Genomic DNA, 15,329 nt, shown 5'->3' on the forward strand with positions numbered 1-15,329 from the left:
CCAGTATTGAGAAGAAAATACATTTGCAATTACTGATATTGAGAAAAAAAACTAATTTTTCTCTTTTGTAAGTTCCGGTATTGAGAATCCTTATTTGTAGGTACTGATATGAAAAAGAATAATCTTTAATTTTTTTTCCATTTATAGGTTACGGTTAGAGGAAAAAAAAATTAAATTATTTACTCAATTCTAGGTTTTGGTATGGAGAAAAAAAAAAATATTAACCATTTTGGCGTACTGGTATTAAGATAAAAAATTCTCTTTTTTTCTTGTAGTTGTTTCCAAACTTGCATTCCGATCTGATAAAAAAAATTTTTTGGGATTTTTTTTTGTGATTTTCGGTATACCAATTTTAAGAAAAAAAATCAATTTTTAAATGCCATTTGAGTATTTTTTCTTATTTATTTATGAAAAAAAGCTGTTTCGGTTATTTTTATTTATTCATGAAAAAATGCGTACAGCTAATAGTAAATTTTTTGGCCGCCACGGAATTATGATAATTTCAATTTCGGTCAGCATCAAAAAAAAGTAATACCTTTCCACCAGGAATTAACTATATAAGGAAAGATTTTCATGATTTTTTTTTCCTGATTGTACGCAAACTTGAACCTTACCTCTTTATGTATATTTCGGTGTCCTACTTCGACGCTTTTTTATTATTTATGAAAAATCCAGAATGTCATATTTTTATTTTTTTGAGAGAAATGCTGGAATGGCATTTTAACCCCTCTTAAACCAGTAAAAACTAGATAAGTTGCCGTAGAAAAAACCATATATATTAACCTAATAATAATTAATCTACGTTGGCGCTATGAAGCTAGGCATTTTTTTATAAAAATAAAGTGAAAAAAAATGCCATTTCGGATTTCTCTCGTAAGAAAATAAAGTGGGTGAATTATAGAAATGGTTTTAAAAGATATGTATATAGATTTTAAATAGTTTCGTTATAATTACTACCTCACCGACGAATTATTATTTTTTTATTCTCATTTTCAATTTTAATTTGTTTATAATAATTACTATATGTATCCTAACTTTTATCTGTTAAATGAAAATAAAAATAAAGAATAAGGGTGATACAAATTTTCCCAACATATACAGTTGTTTTACTTTGAAGAAGTTCTACCGAAATACAGTATTACTTAGATACTGTAATTAGATAATGAATCGGAAAAACGATTTCATTATCTCACGGTTTTAGTAAATATTACCAGATAATCGCTTTTTCAAATTAATACGGATAATCAGTGTATTACCCGATAATCAGATTAAAAGCGATTTATTTATTTTAATTATGTTTATTGTTTTTTCTTAATTTAAAATGCAACAGTTAATTAAATTAGAAATCAGAAATCAAAGTACAGTAAAGCCATAATTAGTTATTATTGTATGACTAACTTCTTCTAGAATTTCTTTCTGGTTGTTCTCTATACGTCATACATAACACTAGTGATACATCAGATATTGGTGAAACAGACTCGGAATTTCCGAAGTTAAACAAATGAATTCTATTTAGGAAAACCTTGAAAGATTAAAATTAGATATATATATACTTCTAACGTTTGAAAAAAAATAATAAATTTGAAAAATTTAATTTGCATAATGTTGGCTATTCGAAATTATTTAGTTAACGCCACGGTCAAAAAAGCATATGTATTAACAAATAAAAATATTCGTGAAAATATAGATGAATATTATGAATCATTGCAACAAAGTATTCATGCTGATAAGTCACTTACAAATGATGAAAAGATCAAAGCAGAAAAAATTCTAATAAAAACTATGATTCTGATAAAATTAATTATAATAATGGGAAAAAAAGAATTTGTGAATATTGTATAAAAGAATGTTTAGCAAAATTCTTCTGTGAGAATTGTATCCGAAATTATTTAAAAAATAATTTTATAAATTGGACATCTGGAAATGATAATATGGACAGCTTAATTCGGAAATGTCAAATGAAATCACGTTCTCCAGATAAGATAATTGAATGGATCCCATATAATAATTTACAAAATATTGAATATCTAACTTCTGGTGGATTCTCCGAAATTTATATTGCAGATTGGATTGGTGGAGGTTATAATAATTGGGATGGTGAAAAGCAACAATTAACAAGAAATGGTACTATAAAAGTAATACTTAAAATTTTAGAAAATATCAAAAATAAAAGTTGGTTTTATGAGGTTTGTAATATAAAATTTATGTATATTATAAAAAAATATATAAATTATAAATGATAATATGGTTTAAAATAATCTTTTATAGATAAAATCTCATCTATCCATAGCTAATAAGTCAACATTTATAGTACAATGTCATGGTATAACTCAAGACCCATCAAATGGAAATTTTATCCTTGTAATAAAAAAATTAGACACAGATTTAAGAAAATATTTACAAGCTAATCATATTAAGCTTACATGGAAAGAAAGAACAAAAATTGCTTATAATATAATTGATGCACTTCATAGAATTCAAAATGAAAATGAAATTCATAGGGATTTGCATTCGGGAAACGTATTATATTATCAACGTACAAATTCTTGGTTTATTAGTGATTTTGGACTTTGTGGACCTGTTGATAAACAATTAGGAAATATATACGGAAATCTTCCTTATATAGCACCAGAAATTTTTGAAGGAAAAGGATATGATTTTTCATCTGATATTTATAGTATTGGTATGCTTATGTGGGAAATCTCGTCTGGAGAACCACCTTTTATTGAAGAACGCGATAAGTATGGTTTTGTAATGAAAATAATAGCCGGATTTAGACCAGAAGTATTACCAGGAACTCCTTTGGAATATAGAGAATTAATGGAACAATGTTGGGATGCTGATTTAACAAAAAGACCTGATATTAATACTCTATTTAATAAAATAAAACATATTTACAAATCATATTTTCAAAATGAAAATGATGTTGAACAACAAACAAATTATGTCCCAACTATCAACAACTCTCAGTTGTGTACAAGTTCTAGTGTGAGCCATAGTTTCAGTAATTCCATTTATAGAAATTCTAGTAACGAAGTTTATAATTTAAGAGATTTACTGAGCAAACAAAATTTAACAAAAGGTAAATATTAATTTTTAGAAATTACGATTAATTTTAAAATTCTAGTAATTATTTTAATCTTTTTTTTAAATTAATACTTAACAAACTTAATATATGTGTATAATAATAAAATTGTTTCTTATAGATTATTATAGTATACAATTTGACTACGATTTACAGGATGGTTCGATTACTTGGTAAGAATAATAATCGAATGCATATTAATTTGGAATTTCTTATTATATTATTTTAATATCTATCCCTTAAACTGTAGGGGTTAAAATTAATTTTAAAAATTTTTGAATTTTTAAAATATCTTAAGATCTAGTGATCATAGAAAGATGAAATTATATTTGTTAGATTCCTCTTATTAAGGCGCATTTAATGGTAATAAAATCATAACTCTAAAATTGATAGATAAATGTTATATTAATTTATAAATTTTTAGATTTTATAAGTTATCCTGTCACATAATATTTGTAGAAGGACAATTTTTATTTTTATTAGATTCTTCTTATTGTGACGCATCAAATGATGGTAAATTTATATTTCTAGGGTTAATAGATAAAAAGATATTTCAATTTAAAAAATTTAGCTACTATTTGTTATAATTTGTCGATCATTTACTTTTGAAAAATCATTATCCAAATTGAACTTTTTTTTCGATTTTTACTTAGAAAATACTATAGAATTTATTATAAAAATATTGGTTTATATAATAAAATATTTTAAGGTATTTAAAAGTGTCTTTAATTAAAAAACAAAATTGCAGGCAAATTTGGCTGCAAAACAGTTTAAGGGATAACTTAATTTCAAAATGATAATTAGCAATAGGTAACAAATTTAACAAAAGAAATTAATTTAATGGTAATTATTATTAAATTGACGTTTTTCATTTCATAATTTTTAAAACGATATATAATAATAAATTCTAATAACCTAATTGATAATTTATATCTATACTCAAACCCAATTATAATTTTAATTTCAACAATTATTTTTTATATAAAGGTGAAATATATAATCAAAATCTTCATGAAGAATTGAAGAATAAGGTAAGATCTTATATTATTGTAATTTTTATAGTACGATTCTAAAGATCCTAACTACGTATTGAATTAAATTTATATAATATTATAATGAATCGTTTAGTTAATTTAACAATGGCAGTAATACTTGCAAATTTTCTCAATTTGTAATTTTAAATTAATTCATATTATTATTTTATTTATTATAAATGTATACATATATAAATAACTTTTCTTTAGCAAACTTCATAGCTTATCATTATATACCATAAATAAATATAAATTTACATATATTCTTCAATTCGTCTTATCGTTATAGTTTTTTTTTTTGCACTAAGATTACTAAGATTGTAAGTCGATTTATTTAAGTGATTAATAGTACAATATTATATATACAAAAATTACAAGATAAAAAGAACTATTGGTTCCCCTGACTAAGCCGTATTGATTAGTGTGTCAATCCGTTGATTAATCGGATAAACGGATTATCATATTAAAATTTTATAAAAATAAGTGTGGCCATAATTATCCAATTATGGATAAGTAAACGGATATTTGAGTCTGTAACGCCTAGTTCTTATTAACTTTAGTCAACCATTTACCAGTTTATACTGCGGGATAATCATCTAATATGATGATTTAAACTTATTTTGATAATGCAGATTTTTGGGTAAATCCAATATCCATTTATCCGATAACACACTACCCCTGATTGCCTGATCGTTATTATGGTTAGAGTAGTTTGAGTGGCTGTCGAGGTCATGTGCACGTTCCAATGGCCAATCAAAGAAAATTTTTGTTACTAATCCAGTTCCGGTTGTGATAGGAATTTTTTTGTGATGCTAAAGTTTTTATTGATTAACTAGATGCCCGTCTCCAGGATGCTAAAATAGTGACCCTTTAATTATTACTAGCATAGTAAATAACTCGCTCATACGAAACTTCTATGCAAATTACATTTATTTATAATTACATTTCTATCATCAAATGTTAACTGGAACAAAAAAAAATTAGGTTGGAGAAAAACTAAAAACCTTATTACTAAGGAATTTTCAAATCATTATGAAATTTCAAATTTACCAAAGAAATATCATGTTAAAACTAATTCACATGTTCATTTATGAAAAAAATTGCTCCAATAATTTGTTAGTAAGAATTTAATTTATCGAAATTTAGATTTATTATAGTAATTTTTCCTTTAAGTCAGAACTTTTTGTAACAATATTTAAAATCTATTTTCATATTCACACTAAATCTGCTACCTTTAATAAAACGTCGTATTCATGATCACATTAATATTATAAATTACTCATTGTACTAGTTAAATATAATTTATTTCTTTAAAAGAAATTTCAATTTACTTTGAGCATATTCATATCCTTGTTTAAAAGATTTTTTATACCAATAAATGGCTTGATTCATATCTTTTTTAATTCCATCTCCATTCTCATACATCAAAGCAAGTTTACATTGAGCAAATTTATTTTCCATATTTGCTGCCTTCTTATATAATTCTAAAGCTTTCTGCTTATTAATTTTAACCTCAATTCCATCTTTATAAAAATTTCCTAATTTAATCATTCCAGTTGAATTTCCTAAATCTGCTGCTTTTTGATATAATTCGAATGATTTTTGTTTATTAACTTCAGTTCCAATTCCATTGTAATAGCAAAATCCTAAATTAATCATTCCAGTTGAATTTCCTAAATCTGTCGCTTTTTGATATAATTCAAAAGCTTTTTTATAATCAGGATAAGTTCCAATTCCTTTGTGATAACAATATCCTAATGAATATATTCCACTAGGAAATTCTTTTTTTGCTAATTTTTCAGTTAATTTAAATACTTTTTCATGATTTTTATCAACCCCTCTTCCACATACATACATTATAGCAAGTTCACATTGAGCTGCATTATTTTCCAAATCTACTGCTTTTTGATATAATTCAAATGATTTTTGTATATTCGTATCCATTCCAATTCCGTTATAATTAAAATATCCGAGTAAATAAATAGAATTGGAATCATCCTGATTATTTAAAAGCCAACTAATGACTTCATTTAAATTTATCTTAAGATTATTAATATAATCAAGAATGTGTTGCTTTCTTACATTATAATCTTTTCCTTCATTTATTTCTTTAAAATATAAATTTACCAAATCATCAATTACAATATTTAAGTCTTCTTCAAAAATATTTTCGTGAATATCTTGAATTGTTGATTTTATTTCTTTTATATTTATTTTATCAAAATTTTGAATAATTTGAGATAATTCTCCATACATTTGATGTTTATTATCTTTTTGATAATGTCCGCTAATTTCAGCGCTATCATTCATTTTGAAGAATAATAAAAAAATTTTTTATTTCACACATATTTATTTATTTATTGGTAGTACTGCAGATCAAGTTTACTGCACACCTAGCAAATTATACTTCTCTGATCGTCATCAGTTGAAGTGTAACAAAGGACGATTACAAAGATTTCTAGATACTCGCCTGCACTACCCGTTAGATAACTGTGATCGATGCTGATTGGTTTCTGCTGTCACATAATGATGTCAATGTGTATCATATTATCAATTTCATTACGTAGTCAATAAATAATTACCGTAAATTAAAAAACATTGACTATTATTTTGGTTTATATATAATAGTTATTGCGTCAGCAGTAGTATTAAAAGGTATAACTAAACCGTAAAACTTATTAAATAAGGATTAATTTGTAGTCATATTTAACTGATAAAAAAAAATATCAATTATTTAACTATTAACAAAAAATATCAGTCCGTCAAAATCAGAATGATCCTAATAAACTGACCAATAACGTATAAATATTAAGTTAGTGAAAATTATAACATATTAAATTTTTATTCCTAAAGTAAATCATTGGATGATTCTGGTAGTGATGGGTTTTTGGATGTTGTAGTTGTAGATGGTTTGGTTATATTTTATTTTATTTTTCTCTTTCACAGAATGAAATCAAAAGCCTCATCTATTGGTGATTTTGCAATGGAGTGGAATTAAAAGTCACGCAAGAACTATAGAAATGGATAATTTTCATAGTTTAATATACGAATATTTTTCAACTCTATATAATACATATTGCATACTTCTTCTCATAAATATGTATTTATGTATGACACAATAAAAATACTAAACCATGGTTAATAAAAATAGAAATACTATAATGCGGGAATTATTGTCAGGCCCATAATTTGGAAATGATATCAAACTAGATGGATTATAATGAAATTTTTGTGAAATGACACTTTTTATTAAAAGAAGATGGCGTTGAATTTCAATAAATATATATTATAAAAAACAGTATTGAATTCTACAATTGTAACAATAGTATACTTTTAGATTATAAAAATTCGCCATAATAAATAATATTACGCCGCATCAGTATAGCACAATTTCATGCAATAAGATTTATTCCACATGGAATTTCTCTTTCTGCTGATTTTTCAAATAGTTCAAAAGCTACAATTCAAATACATACAAATAAGTAATATCATATTAAAATATACTACACAGTATTTCCCTCATAAAAAATTTATATCATATTCACGGAGTTTTACAGAAATTACGGATAAAATTTTTACAGGGTCCATCATTGGTATACTGTAATTTAGATAAATTAAATATTGTATATACAGTATACAATTTTAACAACTTGTTAAAGATTACAAATATTTAATACAAACGAATACTTAATATCTTAATATCTTTAATGGTATATTTGTATGTCCATATTATGGTAAATTTACAAATTAAATTATTTAGATACAGTATTTGATGATAAAAAGTTAAAAATTTCAATAATAATAAAAGATAAATACTTTTTTGATAATTAACATCAATTCCAATTCCATGATAACAACGATTACCTAATTATTTATTCCTTTCCTAAACGTATGTTCTATATGAATTTCTAAATTTGCTGACTTTTGATATAATTCAAATACCTTTTGTGAATCAATGACAGTTCCCATTCCACTTTTATAATAACTTCCTAACTGATTGGCCCACCTGGATGTTCTTTCAGATAATTTAAAATTTTATCATAATTTTACTTCCATCCATATACAAAATATCATTAAACTACTTTGTTTTTTAATTCTAGTACTTCTTTCTGAAATACTGAGTCAATTGCAATTTATTTGTTGACAATCACTCCAATTCCATGAAAATTAAAATATCTAATTAAATAGATAGAATTTGAATCATTCTGATTATTTATAAGCCATTGATGACGAATTTTCTATAAAGTTATCTATATAAATCAAGAACAATTTTTATCTTTTCCTTCATTTATTTCAAATATCAATAAGAAAATTGCTAAAGATAAAATAAAGATTAATGAGATAAGTCTAAATTAAAAAATTTTATGTGATATTTTCGATATTTATCATATTCATGATAATTATTTAATATATTTTTTAATCATTGCATGATTTTTAAAAATAAACTTGTTATTTTGCTATGCTAAATAATATTTTCCAATATAAACATATAAATAGACCAAATTCAATCTTACCCCAAGATAGGACACATTCAACTGAAGATAGTTTGAATATTACTGCTGAGATTGGGACATTTGGTTGTACTTCAACTTGATTATTCTAAATTAGCATAGATAAATTGGACCCAAGTTGGTTTTAACATGTTAATTTTGGCAAATTTAAATTTAATGATCATTATTACAACAATATTTAAATATTAAAAGATAAATTATTCAATTACAAACTGATTTTATTTATGTAAAAATGTTTACAAATACTCTATAATCAGTGTTGAATAAAAAAAAACTATTTATAAAGAAATAAAATATTTGCCCAATACAAACTGATTAAACTGATTTCACCTAGTTTGCAAATACCTCATAATCAGTGTTTAACAAAAAACTACCAAAAAAGAAAAAAAATTATGGTTTTACAATGATTTTCTTTATTCCCTTTGATTAATTATTTTCATTTTAAACTTACAACCTATTAATAAAAAACTAAATTTAAATATTTTTTAATTAAAAAAATAAATAAATAAATAAACACAACTAACTTACTTTGTGAAGTCAATAACTTCCATTGAATAAAGATTTTTTGTAAATGGATTAAGTAATCGAGATGTGTAATAAGCTTCTGGATGAGTAGTTGATTGATTACTTCCAATAGATAAAGGATTTGCTTTTCTATATTCTTCTGCTTTTTTAAATTGTTTTTCAACCTCCTTATCTTTAAAGACGACCTTAAAATCAGAATAAAATGAACTAATCAATTTTTCTAAGTCAATAGCACTTGGTCTATTATTTGGATTTGAATCCCAACACTTCTTCATTATATCAATGTAAATTTTTGGTACTTCTGACTCGTTAATTTCAGGTCTAATTCCATTACATATATTTAATACTAAAAACTCATCATGTGCACAATTGGCAAAAGGCTGTTTTCCAGTTGCTATAAAATACATAACCATGCCAAGGCTGTATATATCTGCTGCTTGAGTATAAGATTTACTACTCTTTAATACTTCAGGGGCTACATAAGGTATAACTCCATAAATTTTGCTTTCATCTTTTATATTACTGACTTCTCCACATAATCCCATATCTGAAATAAATATTCTACTATATAAGAAGTTCATAGTTTCGTTTTCAACTAATAAATTTCCAATTAATAAATTTCCTACATGAAAATCACGATGAACCATTTGTTTTTGATGAATATTTTCAAGTCCTTTAATAATCTTCAATGTTATACGTAATTTAGATATCCAATCAAGTTTATTATAATTTTTATTTAACTGATAATAAAGACTTCCTCCATTTGCAAAACCTAGAACTATAATATAATCTTTTGTATCTGGATTTTGAGACAATCCATATATTCGGGTAATATTTTCATAGTTATTAAGAGAATATGCTCTAATCTATTAAAATGTGTAAAAATTTATTATTTTATATAAAATAAAATTTAATTATATGTTTATAATTTCTTACCTCATTTAAAAATTCATCAGTAATATTTTGTGATGAATTGAGCAAATATTTTAAAGCAAATTTTCTATTACCCTTCCTTCTTCTAAATTTTTCATGGTAAGATAATGGACCATCCTTCCATATTGCTGAATAAACTGTGGAAAATCCTCCCTTACCTATTTTTTCAATGTTATTAAACTGATTGTATGGTACCCACTCAAATATTGTATCAGAGTTATCATTAATTTTTAATTGCATCTCTTGAATAAGTTCATCAATTTTTTTATTTCCGCTGGTCCAATTTATAGAATTTTTCTTTAAATAATCTAATTGACATGATTTACACCAAGTATAATGCAAAATTTTACCACATTTTTCGCAATATATATTTCCAATAACCATAATATAATCTTTTGTATCTGGGCTTTGAGATATTCCATATATTATTTTATTATTATTATATTCTATTGAATATTCATTAGCCTATTATAAAAAATATTTTTATTAGAAAATAAAATAAAATAAATTTACAAAAGAACTGAATCTTATACCTCATTAAAAAATTCATCAACATTATCTTGCAAGTTGTAAAATTTTAAATTAATTTTTTGATTCTTATTTATTAAATGTCTTTGATATATTTTTTTATATTTATCATAATTTAACTGACCATTTTTCCATATTGCTGAACATATTGTAATAGAACCATCTTTGTTTATTTTTTTAATATTATTAAACTGTTCATATGGTATCCATTCAACTATTATATTACAATAAAAATTAACTTTTAATTGCATTCCTTGAATAAATTTGTCAATTTTTTCATTTTTGCTGGTCCAATTTGTAAAATTTTTCTTCAAATTGCTTATTTGACATGGTTCACACAATTTACAAAACGTATATGTATATTCCTTGCCACAATTTTCACAATATTTCTCTTGAATAACAATAATATAATTTTTTGTATTTGGATTTTGTGATACTCCATATATTTCATCCTTGTATTCAGAGTTGTTGCCCTAATAAAATAAAAAAAATATTACCAAAATAATTAAAATGAAATAATTTAATAAAAAAAAGTTTTATACCTCGTTAAAAAATTCTTCAGTAATATTTAGTGAATTAAATAATTTTAAAGTAACTATTTCATTCTGATTTTTTAAATTTCTTTTATATATTCTTTCATTTTCATCATAATTCAACTGACCATTTTTCCATATTGCTGAATATATTGTAAATAAATCATTTTTACCTATTTCTTTAATATTATCAAACTGTTCATATGGTATCCATTCAACTATTATATTATAAGAACAATCAATCTTTGATTGCATTTCTTGAATAAATTTATCAATTTTTTCATTTTTGCTGGTCCAATTTGTAAAATTTTTCTTCAAATTGCTTATTTGACATGGTTTACACCATTTATAAAATGTATTTGTATATTCCTTACCACAATTTTCACAATATTCATCTTGAAGAAATATTATATAATCTTTTGTATCTGGATTTTGAGAAAATCCATATATATTATCAATCCTATATGGCTTTAAATATTCTTTATACTATTAAAATAAGAAAAAAACATTACTAAAAAGTAATATAATATAAAGGAAATTTATAAGAAACTTTACCTTATTTAAAAATTCAGTAATATCTTGTGTATTATAACATATTAAAGTAACTTTTTTATTTTGATTTATAAAATCTCTCTTATATATTTTTTTATTTATATCATATTTTAGTGGACCACTTTTCCATATTGCCGTACATATTGTGATAATACCATTTTTGCCTATTTCTTTAATATTGTCAAACTGTTCATATGATATCCATTCAAATATTGGATCATAGGATTTATTAACATGATTTAGTTGCCTATCTTGAATGAAATTATCAACTTTTTCATTTCCACTAGTCCAATTTATAAAATTTTTCTCGAAATAATCTATTTGACATGGTTTACACCATGTTTCACGCCAACCATGTATGGAATTCGTGTATTCTTCACCACATTTTTCGCAATATTCATCGTGAATAACTATTATATAATCTTTTGTATCTGGATTTTGTGATATTCCATATATCGGAAGAGCATTACTATTACGTCCCTTTATTTGAAATTAATTAGTTTAAAAAATAATATAAAAAAAATATTTATTTATATTAATTATCTTACCTTGACTAATAATTCGTTGGTAATATTTTGTGAATTATGTATATATTTTAAAGCAACTTGTTTTTTTCCTAACTTTCTTTTATATTCTTTTTTATAAAGACAATAATATAAAGGACCATCCTTCCATATTGTTGAATATATTGTACTAAAACCATCTTTTCTTATTTCTTTAATATTATCAAACTGGTCATATGGTATCCATTCAATTATTATATCTTTGTAATCATTAATTTTTAACTGAAATTCTTGAATAAAATTATCAACTATTTCATTTCCACTAGTCCAATTTATAAAACCTTTCTCTATATAATTTATTTGACATGATTCACACCATTTGTACTTCACATTTGTATATTTTTTACCACATTTTTCACAATGATCATCTTGAAAAACCATAAAATATTCTTTTGTATTTGGATTTTGAGATATTCCATATATTGGAAAATTATCAAGACTACTGGACCAAAAATATGATTTAACCTATTATAAACAATAAAAAAGTCATTACAATTAAATAAACATATACATATGGATTAAATAAAGTCATTTCGTACCTTATAATAAAATTCATTGGTAATAATTGTTAAATCATACAAACTGAAAATAAAAATTTTTTCATTCTTAGATTTTCTTACATATTCCTTTTTGTGATGACAATAATATAGTGGACCATCTTTCCATATTGCCAAATATAAAACATTGTTTATTTCTTTAATATCATTCAATTGATTGTATGGTATCCATTCAAGTATTATATTATTTGGTTCACGAATATCTTGATTTTTTTCTTGAATTAAATTATCAATGATTTCATTTCCGCTTGTCCAATTTGTAAGGTTTTTTTCAAAATTATCTATTTGACATGGCTTACACCATCTATCTTCTACAAAAGTGTATCTGTCACCACATTTTTCACAATCTATATCAACTTGTGACATGTTTTTATTATTTCAAAAAAAAAGCGAAGATGAAACGATGAAACGGCTGAAACGCCCAAATTTCACGTCAATTTACACTACATGTTTATTTAGTTTGACAGCGACCATGCCGATCGTATGGACATGATGTCACAAGGGCGCAGTAAAATTGGCACAACAGTTAAAAATGACGAAAATCACTTAATAATCACGTGACATTGTCGATCAATGACGAACTATTTTTCTGAAATAATGAAATATAATCAATTTTTATTCTAAATAATTTTTTGAAAAACGGAATTGACCATTTGAAATTATTTTAAAGAGAGAAAATCTAATTTTAAAATATCCTAAATAAAATATTAGTGTACTGTTACATATCCAGATTTTCAGAAAATTCATTATATATATTTTTTTTTAAAGTTAAATATCCGTCATTTATTTTAACGAAAGTCTTAATTAGATAATTATGAAAATATATATAGCATGAATAACCCAAAAATTGACCCACGTCTATATAATTAAAAAAATGGTGTTTGTGTAACGGGTTACCACAAAATCCTGACAACCATAGTAAAATCGACAGTCTACAATCCCGACACCAAGTAAAAATCTTGACAATCAAAATCCCAAAGTTTTTTTTAAAATATAATTTTAAAAATTCAATTACGCAGTAACGGGTTAATTTATTGTAAATTTTATTAATACCAATGTAAATTGGTTACAAATTTTATTAATATTAATGCAACTTACCTAACGTTACTATATATTAATGAAATTTTATCTTAGTTAAAAGGATTATGAAACCTTAAATTGAGTGCTATTCTTTTGACAATATTTCTAATTTATTTTGAGCATGTTTAAAGTCTTGTTTAGCAGATTTTTTATACCAATATATCGCTTTATCCAAATCTTTTGTAATTCCATCTCCATTTTCATACATTAAAGCAAGATTATATTGAGCTACAGTATATCCCAAAACTGCTGCCTTTTGAAATAATTCAAATGCTTTTTGTTTATTAACTACAGTTCCAATACCATCTTTATAGCAATTTCCTAAGTTATACATCCCAATTGTATTCCCTAAAACTGTTGCTTGTTGATAAAATTTAAATGCTTTTTGTGTATTAGCATTAGTTCCAGATCCATTTATATAACAATTTCCTAACAAAAGTATTCCGCATGAATTTCCTAAATTTGCTGCTTTTTGATATAACTGAAATGCTTTTTGTGTGTTAGCATCAGTTCCAAACCCATTATCATAACAGTAACCTAATAAGGTCATACCACTTGAATATTCTTTTCTTGCTAATTTTTCAGATAATTTAAATGCTTTATCATGATTTCTACCAATATCTTTTCCAATAATGTACATATTGGCAAGATCAAATTGAGCTGCACTGTTTTCAAATTCGACTGCTTTTTTATATAATTCAAATGCTTTTTGTCTATTGAGATCCATACCAATTCCATAAAAATTAAAATATCCAAGACAATAAATAGAATTTGAATCATTTTGATTATTTAAAAGCCAGCAGAAAATTTCTTGCAAGTTTATCTTATTGCTATCAATATAATCAAGAATGTGTTGTCGTCTTTCATTTTTACTTTTTCCTTCATTTACTTCCTTAAAATAATTATTTACCAATTCGTCGATTACAATACTCAAGTCTTCTTCAAAAATATTTTCATGTATATTTTGAATTGTAGGTTCTAATTCTTTTTCATTTCTTATATTAAAATTCTGAATAATTCGAGATAATACTCCTTGTAGTACTTGCTGTTTATATGGCATTTTAAAATTTTAATTCGTTATACTGTTATTACTGTGAACAAGACAAAAAAAATTTTTTAATTTTTCACAACATATTTATTTATAGTAGTACTGCAGATCATTTGCCACAACTTATTGGAGCACGTGAAAAAAATAAGTTATTAGCTGTGCAAATCCCTATAAAAAATTTTATCCGTTATTTCTGTAAAAACTCCGTAAAAATAAGCCTTCACGGATCTATTCACGGAAAATGTAAATAATTCGATAAATTCCATTATTTTGAATAATGCACAGTAACTAATACTATTTTAATTGGTACATTTACATTCTTTCTATAAAGTTCTATTCTAAATATTATTGGTACATTAAATTATTACTACGTCACTATG

At 24.2% G+C, this 15,329-nt stretch overlaps 3 protein-coding genes across 3 annotated transcripts; all 3 read right to left on the minus strand.

Annotated features, from left to right (window-relative positions):
• Nucleotides 1–5,421: 5,421 nt before the first annotated feature.
• Nucleotides 5,422–6,429, minus strand: OCT59_023496 (uncharacterized protein; the record flags this gene model as incomplete). Its single annotated transcript, XM_066134732.1, has 1 exon — nucleotides 5,422–6,429. The coding sequence occupies one exon, from the start codon at nucleotides 6,427–6,429 to the stop codon at nucleotides 5,422–5,424; it is 1,008 nt and encodes a 335-aa protein (XP_065990826.1).
• A 2,648-nt stretch (nucleotides 6,430–9,077) lies between these two features.
• Nucleotides 9,078–12,404, minus strand: OCT59_023497 (uncharacterized protein; the record flags this gene model as incomplete). The annotated part of the gene is made up of 11 exons (XM_025320473.2): nucleotides 9,078–9,084; nucleotides 9,159–10,021; nucleotides 10,092–10,246; nucleotides 10,439–10,553; nucleotides 10,622–10,830; nucleotides 10,963–11,089; nucleotides 11,159–11,292; nucleotides 11,524–11,635; nucleotides 11,705–12,181; nucleotides 12,250–12,321; nucleotides 12,402–12,404. 11 exons carry the CDS (start codon nucleotides 12,402–12,404, stop codon nucleotides 9,078–9,080), a joined length of 2,274 nt encoding a protein of 757 aa, XP_025171250.2.
• A 1,414-nt stretch (nucleotides 12,405–13,818) lies between these two features.
• On the minus strand, nucleotides 13,819–15,004 carry OCT59_023498 (uncharacterized protein). Its single transcript, XM_066134733.1, has one exon. It carries the CDS (start codon nucleotides 14,959–14,961, stop codon nucleotides 13,987–13,989), a length of 975 nt encoding a protein of 324 aa, XP_065990827.1. The 5' UTR covers nucleotides 14,962–15,004; the 3' UTR covers nucleotides 13,819–13,986.
• Nucleotides 15,005–15,329: the final 325 nt, after the last annotated feature.

Source organism: Rhizophagus irregularis, chromosome 4, assembly GCF_026210795.1.
Source record: "Rhizophagus irregularis chromosome 4, complete sequence".
Taxonomy (NCBI): domain Eukaryota; kingdom Fungi; phylum Glomeromycota; class Glomeromycetes; order Glomerales; family Glomeraceae; genus Rhizophagus; species Rhizophagus irregularis.

Coding starts and splice junctions, on each gene's coding strand:
- OCT59_023498 (XM_066134733.1), bottom strand. CDS start 14,961: ATGCCATATAAACAGCAAGTACTACAAGGAGTATTATCTCGAATTATT.